Source organism: Trichoderma harzianum (assembly GCF_003025095.1).
Source record: "Trichoderma harzianum CBS 226.95 unplaced genomic scaffold M431scaffold_22, whole genome shotgun sequence".
NCBI classification, from domain to species: Eukaryota; Fungi; Ascomycota; class Sordariomycetes; order Hypocreales; family Hypocreaceae; genus Trichoderma; species Trichoderma harzianum.
The window spans coordinates 317207-335382 of record NW_020209270.1 but is presented as its reverse complement, the minus strand read 5'-3'; the positions used below and the strand labels follow the sequence as shown (position 1 = coordinate 335382).

General features: G+C 52.3%; 7 protein-coding genes across 7 annotated transcripts; 3 read left to right on the top strand and 4 right to left on the bottom strand.

Annotated features, from left to right (window-relative positions):
• Positions 1–659: 659 nt before the first annotated feature.
• Positions 660–3084, top strand: M431DRAFT_98912 (hypothetical protein; the record flags this gene model as incomplete). Its single annotated transcript, XM_024925098.1, has 8 exons — positions 660–725; positions 839–944; positions 1051–1202; positions 1260–1751; positions 1813–2072; positions 2127–2227; positions 2295–2632; positions 2713–3084. The coding sequence occupies 8 exons, from the start codon at positions 660–662 to the stop codon at positions 3082–3084; spliced, it is 1887 nt and encodes a 628-aa protein (XP_024768573.1).
• On the top strand, positions 2943–3569 carry M431DRAFT_322491 (hypothetical protein). The gene is made up of 2 exons (XM_024914312.1): positions 2943–3024; positions 3085–3569. The coding sequence occupies exon 2, from the start codon at positions 3108–3110 to the stop codon at positions 3447–3449; it is 342 nt and encodes a 113-aa protein (XP_024768572.1). The 5' UTR covers positions 2943–3024; positions 3085–3107; the 3' UTR covers positions 3450–3569.
• Positions 3570–3688: 119 nt separating this feature from the next.
• M431DRAFT_487337 (hypothetical protein) lies at positions 3689–4626 on the bottom strand (the record flags this gene model as incomplete). Its single annotated transcript, XM_024916465.1, has 2 exons — positions 3689–4475; positions 4619–4626. 2 exons carry the CDS (start codon positions 4624–4626, stop codon positions 3689–3691), a joined length of 795 nt encoding a protein of 264 aa, XP_024768571.1.
• A 712-nt stretch (positions 4627–5338) lies between these two features.
• Positions 5339–6643, bottom strand: M431DRAFT_21056 (hypothetical protein). Its single transcript, XM_024913446.1, has 3 exons — positions 6391–6643; positions 6128–6199; positions 5339–6068 (listed from the first exon to the last, which is right to left on the bottom strand). The coding sequence occupies exons 1-3, from the start codon at positions 6423–6425 to the stop codon at positions 5435–5437; spliced, it is 741 nt and encodes a 246-aa protein (XP_024768570.1). The 5' UTR covers positions 6426–6643; the 3' UTR covers positions 5339–5434.
• Positions 6644–7647: 1004 nt separating this feature from the next.
• M431DRAFT_487335 (hypothetical protein) lies at positions 7648–9223 on the bottom strand (the record flags this gene model as incomplete). The annotated part of the gene is made up of 3 exons (XM_024916464.1): positions 7648–8560; positions 8966–9168; positions 9200–9223. 3 exons carry the CDS (start codon positions 9221–9223, stop codon positions 7648–7650), a joined length of 1140 nt encoding a protein of 379 aa, XP_024768569.1.
• A 588-nt stretch (positions 9224–9811) lies between these two features.
• On the bottom strand, positions 9812–12942 carry M431DRAFT_487334 (hypothetical protein; the record flags this gene model as incomplete). The annotated part of the gene is made up of 3 exons (XM_024916463.1): positions 9812–9912; positions 9970–10821; positions 10857–12942. The coding sequence occupies 3 exons, from the start codon at positions 12940–12942 to the stop codon at positions 9812–9814; spliced, it is 3039 nt and encodes a 1012-aa protein (XP_024768568.1).
• Positions 12943–15601: 2659 nt separating this feature from the next.
• M431DRAFT_513415 (hypothetical protein) lies at positions 15602–17760 on the top strand. Its single transcript, XM_024920014.1, is given in 6 exon segments — positions 15602–16308; positions 16381–16411; positions 16467–16610; positions 16624–16625; positions 16724–16851; positions 16907–17760. The coding sequence occupies 6 exon segments, from the start codon at positions 15980–15982 to the stop codon at positions 17548–17550; spliced, it is 1278 nt and encodes a 425-aa protein (XP_024768567.1). The 5' UTR covers positions 15602–15979; the 3' UTR covers positions 17551–17760.
• The last annotated feature ends 416 nt before the right edge of the window (positions 17761–18176 follow it).

Genomic DNA, 18176 nt, shown 5'->3' with positions numbered 1-18176 from the left:
CGGTACATGTAATAACTCGTACACGTACCTGTACACACGGCAAAGGGGCAAATTACAATAAAAGGACGGGCTACAGGGGCAGCGGGTGGGGGCTCACAGGTACTTGCGTGGCGGGGCACTCCATGTTAGTGCTCCAGCGGCGATCCCACCACCGCCGCTAACGCCCTGCAAGCATCACCGCTTGTACCTCCAGCTTGCTCGTCCCTGTAGCACCTGGCAGCACCGCTATAACCGCCTCGCTGCTAGGCTCTTGCTGGGCTCCAACAACAGCTTCGTGTCTCTCGATCCAATCTTCACCCCTCAACTCCGGCACTTCAGCTGTCCACCTCCAGCCTCGTCCCGCCGCCTCTCAGCCCTGCTTCTCGAGCTCTCCAGGATCCGACTCTCGGCAGCGGCAAGGCGACAGTCGCTGCTCAATTCCGCCCTGGTTCTGGTTCTGCTTCGGCTTCAGGCTGCGCAAAAGCCATTCGTCCATTGCATCACCAGCTTCACCTCATCCCTACGCCATCGGCCTCGTCGCTCGCCGCTCGCCCTGCCAATCCTCGATTCCCAGCTACATCTGCGGTGCTTCAACCGTCTCGATTCGACTCGCTCAACGCGCCCCTTTTACTCTTTCCGCCGCCCATCTCCCGCTCTGCCTCCCCCCCTCGTGACACGCCATGGCTGAAGCGCCAAACGCAAACGACGAGCTCTACCCCATCGCCGTGCTCATCGATGAGCTCAAGGTATATCACGCCCAGTAACATTTCTTCTACTCTGTCTTCTTCTTCTGGATGTACTTTTTTTTTTACTCCTCTTGTGACGTGGTGCTGACTTTGGGCTCTCTGCTATTCGCTAGCACGACGATGTTTTGCTCCGACTCAACGCGATTCACCGGCTCTCCACAATTGCTCTTGCCCTCGGCGCCGAGCGAACAAGAGATGAGCTGATTCCCTTCCTCGACGGTCAGTAACAAATCGACTCTTGCTATAGCCATGCTGCCATTTCCATCTCTCCCACCCTCTCAGCTGTTTGCTTGGTCTTGGGCTCTAATCTGACGTTATGACGCAGAGTCTGTCGAGGACGAAGACGAGGTCTTGGTCGCCCTGAGCGAGGAGCTTGGCAACTTCATCGAATACGTCGGAGGCCCTTCGTGGGGTCACGTCTTGCTCTCTCCCCTCGAGAACCTCGCCGCCATTGAGGAGCCCGTCGTCCGAGACAAGGTAAGACGCTCAATGACGCTAGCCCGAGCGCTTTTGGCTGACGGCGCAAAATTCTAGGCCGTCGAATCTCTCAACAAGATCTGCGAGGAGCTCTCACCGCAACAGGTGGAGGAGTTCTTCATCCCCCTCACAATCCGACTCGCCAAGGCAGACTGGTTCACGTCCAAGGTGTCTGGTTGCGGTCTCTTTACAGCTCCCTACAAGAAGGTGTCTCCTCCCGTCCAGGAGCAGCTTCGCCAGCAGTTTGGCCTTTTGGTCCACGATGAGACTCCCATGGTCCGCCGCCAGGCCGCGTCCAATCTGGCCAAGTTTGTCAAGGAGATGCCCCCCGCCATTGTCATTGAGGAGATGATTCCCCTCTTCCAGCACCTCGTTTCAGACGACCAGGACAGTGTTCGATTACTCACTGTTGAGATTCTCATCGCCATTGCCGAGGGCGTGCCTAAGGAACAGCAGGCTAGCCATGGTGTCCTGTTGACTTCTCTGCGAAACCTGATTGAAGATAAGAGCTGGAGAGTCAGGTACATGATTGCCGATAGGTTCGAAAAGGTCGGTAGCAGGATGCTTGAAACGTTGCAGTCATTCCTCAGTTGCTAACCCCCCGTTGCAGATTGCCAAGGCCGTAGACGAGGAAGTCGTCTCTAGAGATTTGGTGCCCGCATTCGTCAAGCTTCTTAAGGATAACGAGGCTGAAGTCCGGACAGCCATTGCTGGTCAGATCCCCGGCTTCTGTGGCCTGGTGGACCGCCAGACGCTTCTCAACGACATCATGAGCAGCGTCGAGGATCTCGTCTCAGACACGTCCCAGCACGTCCGTGCCGCTCTCGGAACCCAGATCAGCGGCCTCGCCCCTATATTGGGCAAGCAAGAGTACGTGCCTACTAGCCCCTTGTAATGTTGCTTGGCTGACATGCATGTTTGTAGGACGATTGACCATCTTCTACCCATGTTCCTCCAGATGCTCAAGGATGAGTTTCCCGAAGTTAGGCTGCATATCATCTCCAAGCTGGAGCTGGTGAACCAAGGTACGAAGCATAATGTTATGACGTGATTCAGGAGAATCCTTGTAGAGCTAACAGTATTGGAAAAAAGTCATTGGCATCGACCCCTTGTCCGTCTCGCTGCTGCCCGCCATTGTCAACTTGGCGGAGGATAAGCAGTGGCGTGTACGCCTCGCTATCATCGAGTACATTCCCCTATTGGCCAGCCAGCTGGGCGTCAAGTTCTTTGACGAGAAGCTCAGCAACCTGTGCATGGGATGGCTCGGCGACACTGTCTTCTCCATTCGTGAGGCTGCTACGCACAACCTGCGAAAGCTGACTGAGGTGTTTGGCGTGGAGTGGGCAAGCGAGGCCATCATCCCCAAGGTTATGACAATGGGCAACCACCCCAACTACCTGTACCGGATGACCACTTGCTTTGCCATCTCGGTAAGTTTCAACTCTTGTCATATCATAGCCATGCCCATGACCGGTGACTAACCTGCTTGTCTTTTTTCTTCCGAATGCAGACGCTCGCCCCTGTAGTTAGCATAGATGTCATCTCCAAGTCGATTCTTCCCATGCTCGACAAGATGACCGAAGACGACATTCCCAACATCCGATTCAACGTGGCAAAGACGTACTCGGTCCTCATCAACGCCCTGCAGCGCCTGCCGGAACAGGGCACCCTCTACACAATCGAGCAACAGGGAGCCCAGGCTGCACCGACGACGCCTTCGCCTCGGGGCCAGGAGCTGATTCAGCAGCGCATCGTTCCGAACCTAACCAAGCTGCAGAAGGATGACGATGTGGATGTCCGTTACTACGCGACACAGGCGGTCGCCGAGGCTTCAGGAACCGGAGCATCAGGAGGCGGGGAGCCCATGAATACTTCACCATAGATGAGAAAACCCGTAATGAAGCAATGATTTTGTCCCTTGTCCCTGTCTGTGCTGCAGCGGCTTTTGGTCTCTGCGTTTCAAAGGTTTTTTTTTATTGTTTTACATTTTCGATTTTGAGTCCTATATCCTTGGACAAGCTGTGGCGTGAGAGTACAAGTTTTGATGCAACGAATCACACAGAGACAATGTCGACTGAGGCGGACGGACGGACGGATGGATGGATAGGGAGGGGGCAGCATGGCAAACAAGGGGAGAAAACAAGAGAAAAAAAAAAAGAACTAAATAAGGTAGTGGATAATGGGCAGCATAAAGGTGGAAGCATCTTTTGTAGACTCGAGAGGTGTAATGTGGGGGGGTCAAGGTAAACGAACATGCCGTTTTTTTTCTTTTTATAATCCTCTCTGTAGTACTTTGGTGATATAATTTGTGTCGTATTGTATTTGTAGTAGGGGGCATCATACACATCCCCATGGCCTTTCGCTTGACTGAGAATGTTGTTCGTCTTGTCCAAGAAATTCAAGCTATATACACACATATCTACTCTAAAACTCCATCTTTTCTGTCTATCTATCACCACATGGTATCATTTTCATCCCAAAACAAATCACTCGCTCCCAACCACCCCTCTCCTAAAACACAACGTCGTAATCGTCTGGCCCTTGACCCCTCCAAACGTAAACGTCGGATACTCAACCCTTCCCACGACGCTTAACTCCCCATCCTCATCCTCCTCGAACCAGCTCCGCAGCTCAGGTTCCGTCCAGTTACAGCTCGTGACGAGAAACACGCCGCCGTTGGGGTTGAGTAGTTGCAAAAGGCGCTTGCGGTACGTCTCGCAGGGGTTTGTATTTTCGTCGGAGGAGAGACCCGCGGAGAGACTGATTGCGTCAAAGGTGCCCTTGTCGAGGATGATGTCGAAGAGGGTTTCTTGGGAGGGCGCAAAGGATAGCGGGGAGGATGCGTCGTTGGGAGAAATGGGCCCGGCCAGGAGGTCCCATTCAAGAAAGCGGACTGACGGGGTCTTTTCTGCTTCTCCTTCTTTTTGATCACCTTGTTCTGCTTCTTCTTCTTCTTCTTGAGCGTCCCTCGTCTCGCCAATCCTCTTCGCCAACGCAACGCTCTGCGCACTGTAATCCACGCCCAGCATCTGCCCTTCCCACCCGTCGTCCCTCAGCGCAAACAGTAACTCGCCATTCCCACACCCGAGATCCATCAGCGCGGCATCCTCTTTAGACAGCGGCTTCTCAAGTACATCTTGGTCGTCTTCGGTGAGGGCGTCGAGGAAGGCGACGATGCGGCCCTCTGCGTCGGAGTCGTCGAACCAGTTTGTGCCGGTGTCGGAGGGGTTGGCGGCGTGGTTTGTGAGTTCGGTGGTGTAGAGCTTGTCCCAGCTGCGGAGTGAACATGTTAGAGTATGATGTGATATGGTGATGGGGGGTTTTCATATCGAGTTGTGATGTATAAGAGAGGGAGGGAAACTTGCTATTCTTTGGTACCGAGCTCGGAGGGGTCGAGATGGGCTGGTTTACTTGACGATGCCATTGTATCTGGGGAATTGATTCTAAAAAAGACGAGGCTATTGAAAAGATGCTTGAATGAGAAGGGTTGTAGAATAATTATCCTTAGCAAAAGATTGTATGTCGATAGCATATGGAGGGGCAGCTAAAGTTGCAAAGTGCCTGCAGTCAGTCCAATTGGGGCGGGCTGAATGTGGTAGGCGGTGAGTGTCGCTGGGTGAGGGGCATTGCCTCAAGCTGCAAACTTGCGTCAGATCCGCAATTTGATATTGGATAATGTTCAGTAAGAAGTATATAATAAATGGCTACAAGTTTTGCTAATGGCTTTTTTATTGTTTGCTTCAAGACATGGCAATTGCTGTCAAGCTTAACATTCACCGTCACCGAATGTACAGTCCATAAACATCGATTACACAAGAAACAGCCCAGTTTCATCTATTGATTTAGGCCTCTTCCTCTCTCTGTAGTAGATAGGTAGCTATCATAGCTACAAACCAGATCCAACATCAAGTGTAAAAAGAAAAAAAAAGTCAAAAAAGAGAAAAAAAAAAGTAGTGGTAAAAAGTAAGTGTACACTCAAACGCCTCCCATGCATGACCAGCATATCTCGCGCGCCCACGAGTGACTGCCGTCATCCCGTTCGGTTTCTGTCTTTTTTCTTTTTTCTTCCAACACAAGAATAAAAGGAAAAAAGACGGTTTCGTTAAAGAAAGCAAACAAAATGGGTTCCCATCAACACCATGCCTGTGTCGGTTTGTTCAAACAATCCCAAAACAAGTAAAAAACAACATCAAGTAACGGAGTCAACCACCAAAGAAGAAAGAGAAATCCGCTTAGTAGAAACTCTCCACCATGGTGTCTTTCATTGTGGTGTTGATGTTGCTGGGGCCCTGGCCTTCGCCGAGTCTAAAGACGCTCTCGATGACGCTCAGCTCGGTGGACGTGGTGTCGAGTCCGGTAACGGCCATCCAGTCGTTGACCACCATGCCGGCGCCCACGACGTTGCTGCCTCGGTTGACACTGCCGGCCACCAGGGGGATCTGCAGCAGACTCGACAGCTCGTCCTGGTCCTGGATGGTCGTCTTGGGGTGCACCAGGCCGCCCTGGTTGGAAATGCTCATGTAGCTACCGACGAGGACGTTGTCGGCGACGGTCTGGCGAAACACTTCGACGCCTAGCACGTCGGCGATGATCTCCTCCGTCTCGCGCTCCAGATCAGGGTGGACCAGGGCGATGTGGTCGTTGGTGGCAATGACGTTGCCCAGGGCAGACAGACGCTCCTCGATGCGCTGGATGCGCACCGAGTCGGGCAGCGAGTTGCGCAGGTGCTGCAGCTCCTGGTCCGAAGTCGTCGTGGGCACCAAAAGGCCCTTGCGGTTGCCGGCCGTGAGGCGTCCGATAATGCGCGTGCCGGCGATGGTGGTGCGCACAATGGGGATGACGTCCTGGAGCTCAGCCTCGAAGACACTGCGAGATATCTCGTTAGGGCTTGTTCCCGTCGCTGCTCGTCATGGTATTTGATTTACCTGTAAAAGTTCTCGCTGGCACCGAGAGCCACCAGGGCATATGAATTTGTCAACGTCGCAAAGACGCCAACCCTGCAGAAAACCACCAGAGTCAGTTAAGGTCCGGAAATCCAGCAGTTGAAGGAAAAGAGAGAGAGAGAGAGAGAAAGAGCCAGGGAGTCCCAAAGCAATGCGATCCAAGTCGACAAAAGCTCAAGATCCCTCCCCGTCCCGTCTTCTTCCCCCTCCCCCTCCATCAATCACAAGACGAAGAAAAAACATACTCGTTGGAGTTTTCAAACTGAGCACGAACAGCCATGATGCTTGTAGTATCAACAACACAGTTCTGTATCGGTAGAATAGTGACGGTGTTTAATAAAACAATTAAAAGAATTAAAGAAAGCTTCGAATCTAAAGAAGCTTGTCTTTTGTCTGTATGTCGATGTAGGAAAAGAAAAGAAAAGCTCAGATGCTGAACCCGCTAAAAAAAAAAAGACTGCTGATGAAAGCAAAGTGCCCCGCGGATCAAGTTTTTTTTCTGCCGGAATGGGAATGAAGTGGAAGAGGGGAGATGGACTAAGTGCAGTGGTTTCTCAGCGCCTTATAAGTACCAGCAAGCACTGAGGTACCTGTATCTGTACATGCAATCTTTCTGCGCCTAGCGATGACTCTACCTCTCACTTTCAGTGTAACAGCCCGCTAAAAAAACAGCCTGTGTGATTCGCCTTGCAGCAAAGCCTCATCTCATCTCAGCTAATCTCATGCTACATTCTACGCCCCAGAATCAAGAGCAAACGAGTCAAGATAAAAAATAATTACAAAAAAATCACAATAAAAAAGACAAAAGAGGAAAAAGAAGAGTCACAAAGTGCTCACAAGCAGCATAGCGCAGATAACCAACACAGCCAACCCGCAGCAACAATTAGGATTTGATGTCAAATCAATTGGAGCCCTCGATGACTCAGTCCAGCTTTAGTGGCCAAAAGTACCTGCCGGGCCCTTCCGCGCCACCAAGGGTACTTCAGTCCCAACTAAGCCAAGACCCTGAAGCTGTGACTCAACACTGAGATCCATTGGAATCGTGCATTGCCACAGAACAGGGTGCGGTGACTCTTTTCCCCATGGTTTCATCGCATTGAATTGATTATAATGGGGGAACAGAGATTAATGCCGAAAGAGGCAAGAAAGAAAAAGAAAGAAAGAAAAGAAAATTATCACACTGAGAGGCGAAATAGGTGTCGCTCAGGTAAAGGGTTTGTTGACTATATCGAACAAGGACCCCCTATAGCTTCGAGTTATCACCCCCGCCGACTTTGTACTTGGAAGATATCGTCATTCGTTGCTATAAGATACTATAACAGAGAGGCATAGCCGCTTCTTGTTTGCCTCTATAAACTCATACTGCATTTAGCTCCCTCTCTCCGCCCGTGGAGTATATCCCTGCTTGTAACATAAACATCCAGTGTCTCCATCCTCATTTTGCGGAATGCGATTATTACCAAGACGACCACTCTACAAGAAAAATGATTGTATTCCATGAACTAGCCAAGGAGTGCTGGTGGCTCTTCCCAAACGCTTTCTACTGCCATCTCCACCGAACCTGTTGCAAAAAATGAGACGGCGAGGCTAACGAGGATAATCTCCGCAGCAAAGAGAGGGAATGCGATGGCTAATGCCTGCGCGGCCAATGGAGGAGCAAACATCGTGGTCACTCCAGCACCAAATGTTGCAATCTCTTTCCAGCTGGAATCGGGCAGATCGTCCAAGTTGCCGACATTATTTAGTACTGGCCGGTCATAGCCATCCCTCTGAGGAAGATTCAGCCAGACGAGGCGTTCCCCTTGCGCTATCTGGCCATCAATAGTTAAAGGAAGTAGATTCCCAAGGACGACAAAGGCACGAGGGATGACCAGCGTGCAGTATGACGGTATGAGGAGATGAAATGTGACATTCCTAGCATCATCACCGGCTTGTGCTTCTAGAGCAACTCGAGCGCAGAGCATTAACCTGAACACTGCAAAGAGGTCGTTGCTCAGGCCCAGAAAAAGCGGTTGTTCAGACTCAGACTCCTGGCGTATCCTAGCAAAGGCACCGTGCCAGTGTGTATCGGGATGGTAGATGAAGAAGCGATGCTGTTTGTCGTCACCCGTACGAGTATACTCTGCTACCTTGAGGTTCAGGAAATCGAGAACATTTCGTGCGAATCCATCTGGGCCGCCGCCTCCTCCCGCAACAAGGTTATTATGGATCCTGAGCTGATCCGCAATACCTTTGAGCTCTCTTCTAATCTGCTCTGCCTGATAAATCTTTATGACTTCGAGAACGATTGTTGCAGCAGAAAACAGACTATGTACCCGATTCCCGACATCACCCGTTTCACTTAGAACCCAAGCGGCCAGGGGTGTTTGGGTAGGCGGGGCTACATCAAGCGGTTCTGAGAGCTCAGTCGCGGAGCTTATGAAATAGTTGTACGCCCATCTCGCATCACCAAAATATAGTGCGAGCTCCTTCACGCAAAGTTGGGTAGATCGAAATGCCAGCGCCCGAGGCAACGAAATAGCGGGCTGCAGTGGTGATGATCAAGCGCAACGCCATGGTAGCTTCTCGCGGCTTGCTTAATGTGCGTTTGAGCGTTAAGATGTCAAGGTGAATAAGAATAAGAGACCCAACAGGAGGGTGAATTAACTGGCATATGTTCCAGCGCAGCAACCGCGAGCCGCGCTTCACCAGTATCTATACTCCTCTCCAAAATGACCTGGCCTGGCTCGTCAGAATGCCGCTGATGAAAAGAGATGTGAGGCCTCATAGATCGCTCTGCCTCGGCGCCTGATGAAACGAGATGGGAGCTTCCAAGCACACCCATTGACGTGGATGGCCTCTGATATCTTGTGATGGCCTCTAATAGGCCGCATTTTGTTGTCCTGCCTGCTATTGGCCCTTTCCCGAGGCCTCATCCTTTTGTTTAGTTGAGTTGCAGGAGATAGGTTCAATTGTATTTGGAAGGGTGCATGGCCTGCCAGATTCAAAATTGAAACCAGGGACTTGCCAGCCTTTCCGAATGCCTACATCAAATTTCCAAAGTTCCCTCAATACCTTACGCAAAGCTAGATCAGGCATTTTGAAGCGAGGGAGACGATGGAACTTATATAGAGAACCCTTACCAGCTACTGCTCTTAGTCATGCTAACAACAACAACCTCCCCCTAACCCCCAACCAACACTTCATCTTTGTCACTCTGAACATCACCTCACCACAACTTCCATGATAAATGGCGTAGCAATCATCTCTCATCATCTGCTCTAATAGCCTCTCAGGACCGTCCGTCTAGTCTTATTCTTTTCTTCTTCCTCAGACGGCCCCCCAAGTCTATTTACAAAACACAGCCTCGCTTCGCTTCACATGCCTTCATGCCCTCATGCCCTCATGCCAGCCATCCAGCCGAGTCAATCGTCATACAAATCCATAACCAAGTAAACAGACAACAAGGTAAAAGGTCTCTCTCACCATCCACAGTCCAAGAGAGAAATTAAAGAGGAGGAAGAAGGAACAATATATCCATTTCGGTCATCGGTACCAGCCTCCGTAGAGAAGAAGAGAATAAATAAAAAAAAAGAAAAGAAATAAATCGAGGGGAAATAAAGGGGTGTCATTTCGCCCTCATCACAATACACATGATGCGCTCTTGTCACCGCCCTGTTCCACCCTCTACAATGTCCATACCGGGGCCTTCATCAACACCTGTCGCCCTCTTACTTCAATGGCCACAAATCCTGCAAATCGTACGCGACCGGAATCTTTGGGGAATCCTTTAGTCAACAAGTTAGCAAAAGTTCATATAAGAATAATGAAGCAAAATAACTTACCGGCCTTGCTTGAATCTCCGCTGCTGCTGCTCTTATCCTTGTCTGCATCGGCATCCACCTTGGCCTCTCCCTCCTTCTGGCCATCGAGAGAAGGCAGTCCTCCCTTTTCGACTTCCATGAAGCCCGCCTGCAACACGTCTCCTGGCAGAGGATACATAATGGTCACGTCTCGGCTCTCCCGCGGCAGGTTGGCAGCGATGCCAATGGCCAGCTCCACAATCATCGAGGTGCTACCTTCGACTCCGGCCGGCGGCGGCTCAATGAGGAACTGGTACAGGTGTGCGGCCAGGTTGGTGGTCATCTTGGCAATCAGCCCTGCGCGGTTGTCTCCCGCTGTTGTCGAGTTGAGCTTGTGCTGCAGCCCATCGAGCGTCGCCATCCGCCAGTTGACCACTTTGGTCGTCAGCGCGTCAAACTCCTCCTGGCTGTGCATGGTGTACGCATTGCCTCGGATGTGGAGCTCAATCTCCTTGAGTTGGCTGCTAAAGGCGGCATCCAAGTCTGGGTGGAAGCACTTGTTGAAGACCTCGTCCACTATCCACTTGGTGATGACGGCTCTGCCCACTGCAGTCATCTCCTGCTTACCCGTCTTGAGGGCGTCGGGGCTGACAACTTTCTCGAGCCACTGGGGCAGGCGTCGCCAGTCCTTGCGAATGTTGAATGACAGGTTGTTGATGGCGCCGTTGAGTCGGTTGAACCTGTTGACGTACTCGTTGTCGTCGAGGGCGGTCCGCGATTGCGACATGCGCTGGTTGGCGACGGCATTCTGCAGATGCTCAATCTGGCCATTAAGCTGTTCGATCTGGGACTTGCCATCAAAGTAGAGGCGCTTCACGTTCTTATACTTTGTGACTGTAAAAACCGGCAACGTTAGCTGTACACCTTACTTGGATAACCTACGCCATCCCAACCCCCAGGCGGCGTAACCAGAGACGAGAGGAGAAAGAGGGTAAAGGAAATAGGAGACAAACGTAATTCTTTAAATGCCTTTTCCGATTCGGCATTGTCGCGCTCATGGGTCGAAGGCTGAGGACTATTCCGGCCTTGATCGCCAGTCGCCGCTTCATACCGCGGTGGAGCACCCGCGCCGCTGGCGGCGGCTCCGGCAGCACCAGCACCGGCGGCGGCTCCAGCAGGCTGTTGGCCGGGCTGGAGAGGTGCGCCGGGTACCGAGGTCATGTTGGAGTTGGTGTGAGTGTGACGATATCCAGGGGGTGCGCCAGGAAGGGCCTTGTCAGCACGGTTCGTAGGTGCGCCTCCTCCGGGCGGTGCCATGGCAGGTTGCGAGAGCTGCTGCTGGTTCGTGGGCTGGACGGGAGGCAGAGTGATGCTGGAAACGGATTCTTGTGCCGGCACAGAGTAATGGACGGCAGGTGACGGTTGCTGCTCCAGCTGTTGATTGAGCGATCGCTGGTCCGAATCGGGAGCTGGTGACTCGCGTGAGAGCTGAGAGATGGTTTCTGGGTTCTGCTGCTGGTGCAGCTGCTGTTGGCCTAGATGCGTAGTGACAATGCGCGGGTCTGTCGTCTGCTGATATTGATCTTGCGGTGAGCTGGCGGTGTAATACTGCTGGGGGGCCTGTGGCAATTGCTGCTGCTGTTGCTGAGGGTGACCTTGCTGATCGTAGACTGCCTGCTGGGGATCGTACTGAAGCTGCTGATGCTGTTGCTGCTGTATCTGCAACTCAAATTGTTGTTGCTGCTGTTGCTGTTGCTGAAACTCAAACTGCTGCTGCTGCAGGGATTCCTGAGATGCAAGCACTTGTGGGTGAGCGGACTGGGGCTGCTGCAACTGAGGCGGAGGCGGGATCTGCTGCTGCGAGTGATGATAGTCGTCGTAGGGCGATTGTATCTCGTCGGCGTGCGCCTCACGGATGGTGTTGATGGGCGGCACGGACAGTCGGGGGTCGTGCTGGAGGCGGGCCTGGTCGTGATCGTAGCCGTACTCTTCAGCCTCGCCCACTCCTTGCAGCGGCGATGTCTGGTGGACGGATGAGTTGGGCGTGTGCCAGTCGCGGTCTGGCTGGGGCGAGAGTCCCGTCTTGACGTTGGGCGGGTTGCTGTGACTGATGCGCTTGGACGGCCTGCGGGCGAGCCCGACGGTGTTGTCGTAGTTCTGAGCTGCTGCGGGGGCGTCGCGGTGGTTGTCGTGGTTGTTGCGGCCGGAGAAGATGCCCTTGATGATCTTGCGTGCCGATCGCTTCTCGGGGGCAGAGCCTTGCGAGGCTTGAGAGGCTGAAGCAGAGGCAGCGGCCTGGCCCTGGTGATGGCCCGTCAGTTCGTTGAGTGACGTCTGCGAGACGTTGAAGAGGTGGTGGAGCGATGCGCTGTAGCGCTGACTCTGGCGGACGGCGGAGGCGGCTTCAGCAAAATCGCCGGGGGGCTGCTGCTGTTGCTGCTGTGGCGGTGGCGGCTGTTGCTTCTGCAGCTTGCCCGTGCTCTGCTGCGGCGGCAAAGGTTGAGGTTGCTGATGCTGATGCTGGAGTTGAGGTTGAATTTGAGGCTGTTGATTCAGCTGATGCTGTTGCTGGAGCTGCTGGAGCTGCTGGCGGCCATCAAAAGCGGGCGCTGGCCCAATGACGGCGGGGTTCTGCACAGGCGAGGGGCCGACGCCGGACGAGCCCGAGTGAAACAGGAGAGCCGGACCAGCACCAACTGCTCCGGACTGCTGCTGAGCTTGCAATTGCTGCTGAAGCTGAAGCTGTTGTTGTTGCTGCTGCTGCTGCGTCACGTTAAACGACTCGCTGGAGCTGAGGGCACTCGTCCGCAAGGCTGACTGAGGGGTCGCGTCGGGGTGCGGCGGGTGCTGCAAATCTGCCTCAGCCGGCGCCGGTGGTGCTCTTGTAGGTTGTTGAGACACAGCTCCGGACTGCTGCTGCTGTTGTAGTTGCTGCTGCTGCTGCTGTGGCGACACCTCGGCAACCGCGTGCTGCGAACGGTTGCTGTGCTTGCCCAGGCCTCTGAAGCTGGGCATCCTTCCTCAACGGCGATTGACTGACTGATGACCTGGGTCGAGTTGCGCAGGTTTATTTTTGGCGCCGATGATCCAATCTGATGAGCTGGCCTCGCCTATGCGGCTTAGGCGTGTTAAAGGGGGGGACCCAACCGCTTGCGCTTTGCCTGAGCCCGCTGTATTGTAAGATCAATGGATCAGGTTTGGCTTGTGCTTGTGCTGTATGTACTCCGTACTATGCCCTCTAGCCTCGACGCTGTCCTGCACGTCAAATTCAATTTCCTGTTTTCCCCTCCTCTTGCTGGACACAAAACAAAAAGGGCTGAGTTTGTTTGTTGCTGTTCCTTGTCGAGTTCCCGGGCTTAGACTCGAGGCGGCGGGGGAGAGTGAGGCTGTGTAGATTACCTGACCTTACCTGTACCTGTGCCTAAGGTAGTAGTGCGTGCTGTGCTAGACGTCTGGTTACAAGCAGAGAACAGCTGAGAAGATGCGCGAGTTTGTTGCGTGCGGCCAGGGACAATAAGGCTGTGTCTGTCCAATCCAAGAAAAAAGATAGTCGAGAGAGGAGAAAAGACACCGCAACCTTTTTGTCGCTCAATTTTAAAAAGGGCCTCTTCTGCGGCCAATGCCCGCTCTTCAAAGGCTGGACAGCCCGGGGTAGCGCGACACGAGGATGCAGAGGCTTCCTTGTCCCGGTCAGCGAAGATGGATGGTTTGGTTTGAGTGATTTGACAAGTTTGACAGGCCGTGGGCACGGACGGGCCCTGCTCTGCTAGTGCTGGCGGTTCAGGTGATGGGCTGGACTGGCTGGTTCAATAGTTCAATAGTCTCAACAGCCGATGGAATGAAATGACCTAGAATGAGAGAGACGAAGAGGTGATCCAGGCAGTCCGGCTTCAGCCATGAACGGACTTTTGGAGATATCGACGCTGAAGTGTGCCAAGGCCACGCTCCCCCGGCGGGAAAAGGCTGCTCACAGGGCTGAGTGAGCCCGTTCTTGTCTTGTCCATAATTTTCTCGCCCGCTTCCATTTTCCTTTTTCCTTTTTTCCCGGCCTTTCTGCCTGCTGGGAACAGAATCTTACACCACTCGCATCCGAGGCTGCCAGCAGCTCTCCATCCAAAACCCACCCACAGAGCCGCAGGGCTTGCCCAGGATGGTTAAAGTCCTACCAGCGGGTGGGCGCTAGGATCCAAAGCCCCAAAATCGCCGTGGCTCGTGGGTCTGGAGGATATAATTAGAACCCATGTCATTTGATGTCCATTGTCTGGTCCTGTTTTGTTCTGTTCTGTTCGTGGTGGCGTCTGTATTAGTAGCACGACTCTGTAGGTAACATGGGGGTCATGCCTCTTCAGCTGCAACGCGCAGCAACTAGATTAAAACCTCTGTCGAACAAGGATAGGGGAAAGACGCTGATTGATCGAATCATTGAACTGAATACTAATCCGCTCACAGGCCCCTCGTATCAACATTCTGTACTGCCACCTTTGTGCCAAGCATTGCACATACTCGACCGGATCACAGCAGCTGAAAGGGATTGGATTCGATGTACTCGTAAGATGGGAGGATGATGTTGTACCAGGGCCACAGGGACAGGCAAGTACGTGGACACATCATGTAATCAAGACTCATAGCCTGTCAATTCACAGCCCAGTAGGTACCTTCAATCCAGTCCAATCATCCGGCCCGATTGAGAGGTACAGATACTCCGTCATCCCATATCCAGGCCTGTCGGTTCTGTGTCTCTGTACCAAAGACCCTGAACTAGCTGATATCATCCGCTACCACGGAGCTTGAGCTCTGCATCCTACGGAGCTGGTGCTAAGCAAAAGGGAGTTCAAGTTTGCAGATCCCCATCTGCCACTTGCTTCTTCCAACTTAACTTCAAAACTTCCAATTCCATCACATGCAGCAACGTGTCCAATCCAGTCCGGTGTTGAAGATAAGAAGACGAAAACGGACATCATCGTGCATCCGCATCTTGTCGACCGACCTCCTGCATGTCCCTGCAGAGCTCATGCACGGGAGGTATAAATAGCAACGCGAACACAGCCATCGGCATTGTATCCTCACATGCAGATGCACTTTTCCATCTGCAAATCAGAAGTGCCTCATCTCGTAAATGGATGAATGATGTGCAAGATACGAAATACGATGGAGATTTACAAAAATCAAGTATGTTAAGGTGCATGTGCATGCATACTATGGAGCAGCAATACCTATTTCATGTTGTTGAAAATCAAGATTCAGCACTCATCCGGCATCAGGTAGAAATGGTGGAGACTGCCGATGTATCGTTGCATCGAGGCAAAGCTTAACAACCCGATTCTAAAAATGAATCTGATCTGGGTCCGAATCAATTTCCTTCTTGCGCTTACCTACCTAATCTATGCATATAGTGGTGGTGCGACCTCAGGCTGCGTGGTATCACCATCTCCTAGAGTTGCACGCAGTGTCCAGGATTCCATCAACTGGAGCTCTCCATGACTGATTGCGGCAGTGCAAATGTCCTTTCTACTGCTACTCGTCAATGCAGTTTCCATACACTTTACGGTTGGCTTGCATGCTACCCTAAACTGGGATTCATTTCTCTTTTAAACTGACAACTTCAAACTGAAGCTCATCTCAAGCATCATACCTTAGGAGTAGACACCTAAAAGCTCAAGGCAAAGAAGAAGCTTCCAATCCACATTGCCACACATCATGGCTACTCAATTGACAAAGTTGACCAGCCCATGCGATGCCCAGATACTAATGCCTTGCTCTCACAATATTGTCCATTAACGGCAAAGGCGCATCACCACCAATTGCATATCCAGAGCTTCTGGTTTGCCCTCTCTGGCCGTCTTTTGCGGGGTTTCGTGGGGAATCGCGGCTCTAGCGGGGTTGTCGATAGCCGTTTACGGAGGGTTGTGAGTTTAACACTAAGGCTTGAAATTGCAATGATAAGGACATTTGAGATTATTTACTCTTCATCCGTTACTTGAATGCGTTCCTCATGGATGAACCCTCTGTCATCTGTTCACGGTAGCCAGAACGAACGAATCCAGTCATCATCATGCTGCTGCTCTCTCCCATCACCTTGTTAGCGGCAGCAACCCTGCTATTTGCCATCCACTTGATTCGACGCCTCACATCTCCATTGAGTAAAATCCCAGGACCGGCAGTGTCCAAATTCACCTCCTTGGTCCTCAAGTGGAAGGAGATCAAGGCCCTCAGGACTGTCTACATTCACCAGCTTCACCAGCAATATGGGCCCGTCGTCCGCATCGCACCCAACGAGGTGTCGTTCACGTCTTGGGAAGCCTTGAAGGAAATTTACTGCTCCGGAGGCAGCGGCTATGACAAGACGGAATTTTACGATTTGTTCAAGATCTATGGCAGGAGGTGAGGCAATGATCTTGTCTTTCAATAATGTATCTGGAATCAAAATGGCTTACTGGTGATGTTCTTCTCCAGGACCATGTTCACCACATTGAACAAGGCAGACGTATGTTTCTTGCTGATAATCTTAATGTTGATACGACTCATCTAACATGGACTAGCATGCCAAACGTAAGAGGATTCTCGCCGACCGTTATGCTAACAGCAACGTCATGAAGAGCGCTTCAGTCACGGGGGTCCAGGAACGGTCTTCCAAGTTTGTTCGACGGTGTACTTCTGCTTCAGGAGGTGTATCAGACATTTTTGTAAGTCCAGGCCATCACCAAACGCCATTGAGAGATGAAGGCTGACAAGACGTTTGCTTAGATGGGTTTGTCTCAATGGCTTTAGAAAACCTGGAGTCAGTACTGACCGTCACAGCCTTGCATGCGTATGCCTGCGATTGCATTACGCACCATCTATTCCATCCCTACGGCACCGACTGCATCACCAAGAAGGAAGACGAAGAAATGATGCACCAAGTAGCAGCAGATGACAGCCTACAGAGCAAGCTATCCCTACAATGCCTCAAGCCCAATATCTTTTCTAACAGGATTCATAGATCGCCTCATCTCACACTACGCCCCTACTTTGCATCGTCTATTCTCCAGGGTGCTCTACCTGTTTGCAAAGCCTCGAGAGACCCCCCTAGCCGACGACTATGTCCTAGAGACCAGCCAGCTCAGCGGCACGGCCTCATTCACTCTCATGAGCCGCTTCGACGAAAAGACGGGCGACCTCGACTACATTGACAAAGCAGCAGAGTGCCTCGACCACATGGCCGCAGGCATCGACACCACAGGCGACGGACTATGCTTCCTCCTGTGGGAGCTGTCGCAGCCACGCTCGCTGGGCATCCAGCGCAAACTAGCCGAGGAGCTGCGGGCGAACCCCGAGACGCCCTTTGATAAGCTGCCCTTTCTCGATGCCGTCGTCTGCGAAGGTTTGCGGTGCTTCCCGCCGATCCCAATGTCGCTGCCGCGGTACGTTCCTCAGGGCGGTCGCTCCATTGACGGGTTTTGGTTGCCTGAGAAGACGGTTGTGAGCTGCCAGGCTTATTCAGTCCATCGGCTTAACAGCGAGATATTCCCCGATGGAGATGTGTTTAATCCTGAACGCTGGCTGGAGCTTGAGGGAGATGCAGACCGAAGGCGGATCCAATTTGCTTTTTCCAATGGAGGACGGGGCTGCGTCGGGAAGCAGTAAGTCTTTCGTGCTCTCGAGAAGATAAGACTAGACAAGGGATATCATGGCTAATTGGATAATGTTTCTAGTCTGGCCCTCATCGAGATGAAGACATTGCTGCGGGATGTTTATTCCAAGTACAGCACGACGCCGCATGAGTCTATGCAGGAGGAGGCCATGGCCATGTCGGATCAGCTCATCTCGGCACGGCCATTGGGGCAAAAATGCCTTTTGCGATTCCACCCTCTTGATGTAGACGGTGAAAAAGTCAAGATGTAATACAATTAGTGAAGATGAACAATTGAAACAGATCACATGCAATGATGGTAGAAGTCGGCGACAGCTATGGCTGTGCAGTACATGTGTGTACCCTGCAGTGACCATGAATGGTAGAACCAGATTCATGACATATCGGCCAGCAGAATGCCTCTATTACACAACATCAAGCCATCACATGTCTAGATACCCAACGGCAACCACTTGCAATGCGAGGGCAATATCAGGGCACCACCGCTCGGTTGGTTGGGCGACAATGCCAGCAGAGAATGCAGAACGTAGCTGCAGTTGGCTCCGAGTTGAGCATCGATCTGCAATCCAGCAAATACCAGACAGACTCTGGCACTGTAGATGCCTCGGTACCTGTACCT

Excerpts from the sequence above, each read along its gene's own strand:
- M431DRAFT_322491 (XM_024914312.1), top strand. The coding sequence starts at position 3,108 with ATGATTTTGTCCCTTGTCCCTGTCTGTGCTGCAGCGGCTTTTGGTCTC.
- M431DRAFT_21056 (XM_024913446.1), bottom strand. The coding sequence starts at position 6,425 with ATGGCTGTTCGTGCTCAGTTTGAAAACTCCAACGA. Across the intron at positions 6,200-6,390 it reads CAGTTTGAAAACTCCAACGA|GGTTGGCGTCTTTGCGACGT; the intron begins GTATGTTTTTTC and ends GGTTTTCTGCAG. Across the intron at positions 6,069-6,127 it reads GCCAGCGAGAACTTTTACAG|TGTCTTCGAGGCTGAGCTCC; the intron begins GTAAATCAAATA and ends GATATCTCGCAG.
- M431DRAFT_513415 (XM_024920014.1), top strand. The coding sequence starts at position 15,980 with ATGCTGCTGCTCTCTCCCATCACCTTGTTAGCGGCAGCAACCCTGCTA. Across the intron at positions 16,412-16,466 it reads CCACATTGAACAAGGCAGAC|CATGCCAAACGTAAGAGGAT; the intron begins GTATGTTTCTTG and ends AACATGGACTAG. Across the intron at positions 16,852-16,906 it reads AGCAGATGACAGCCTACAGA|ATCGCCTCATCTCACACTAC; the intron begins GCAAGCTATCCC and ends CAGGATTCATAG.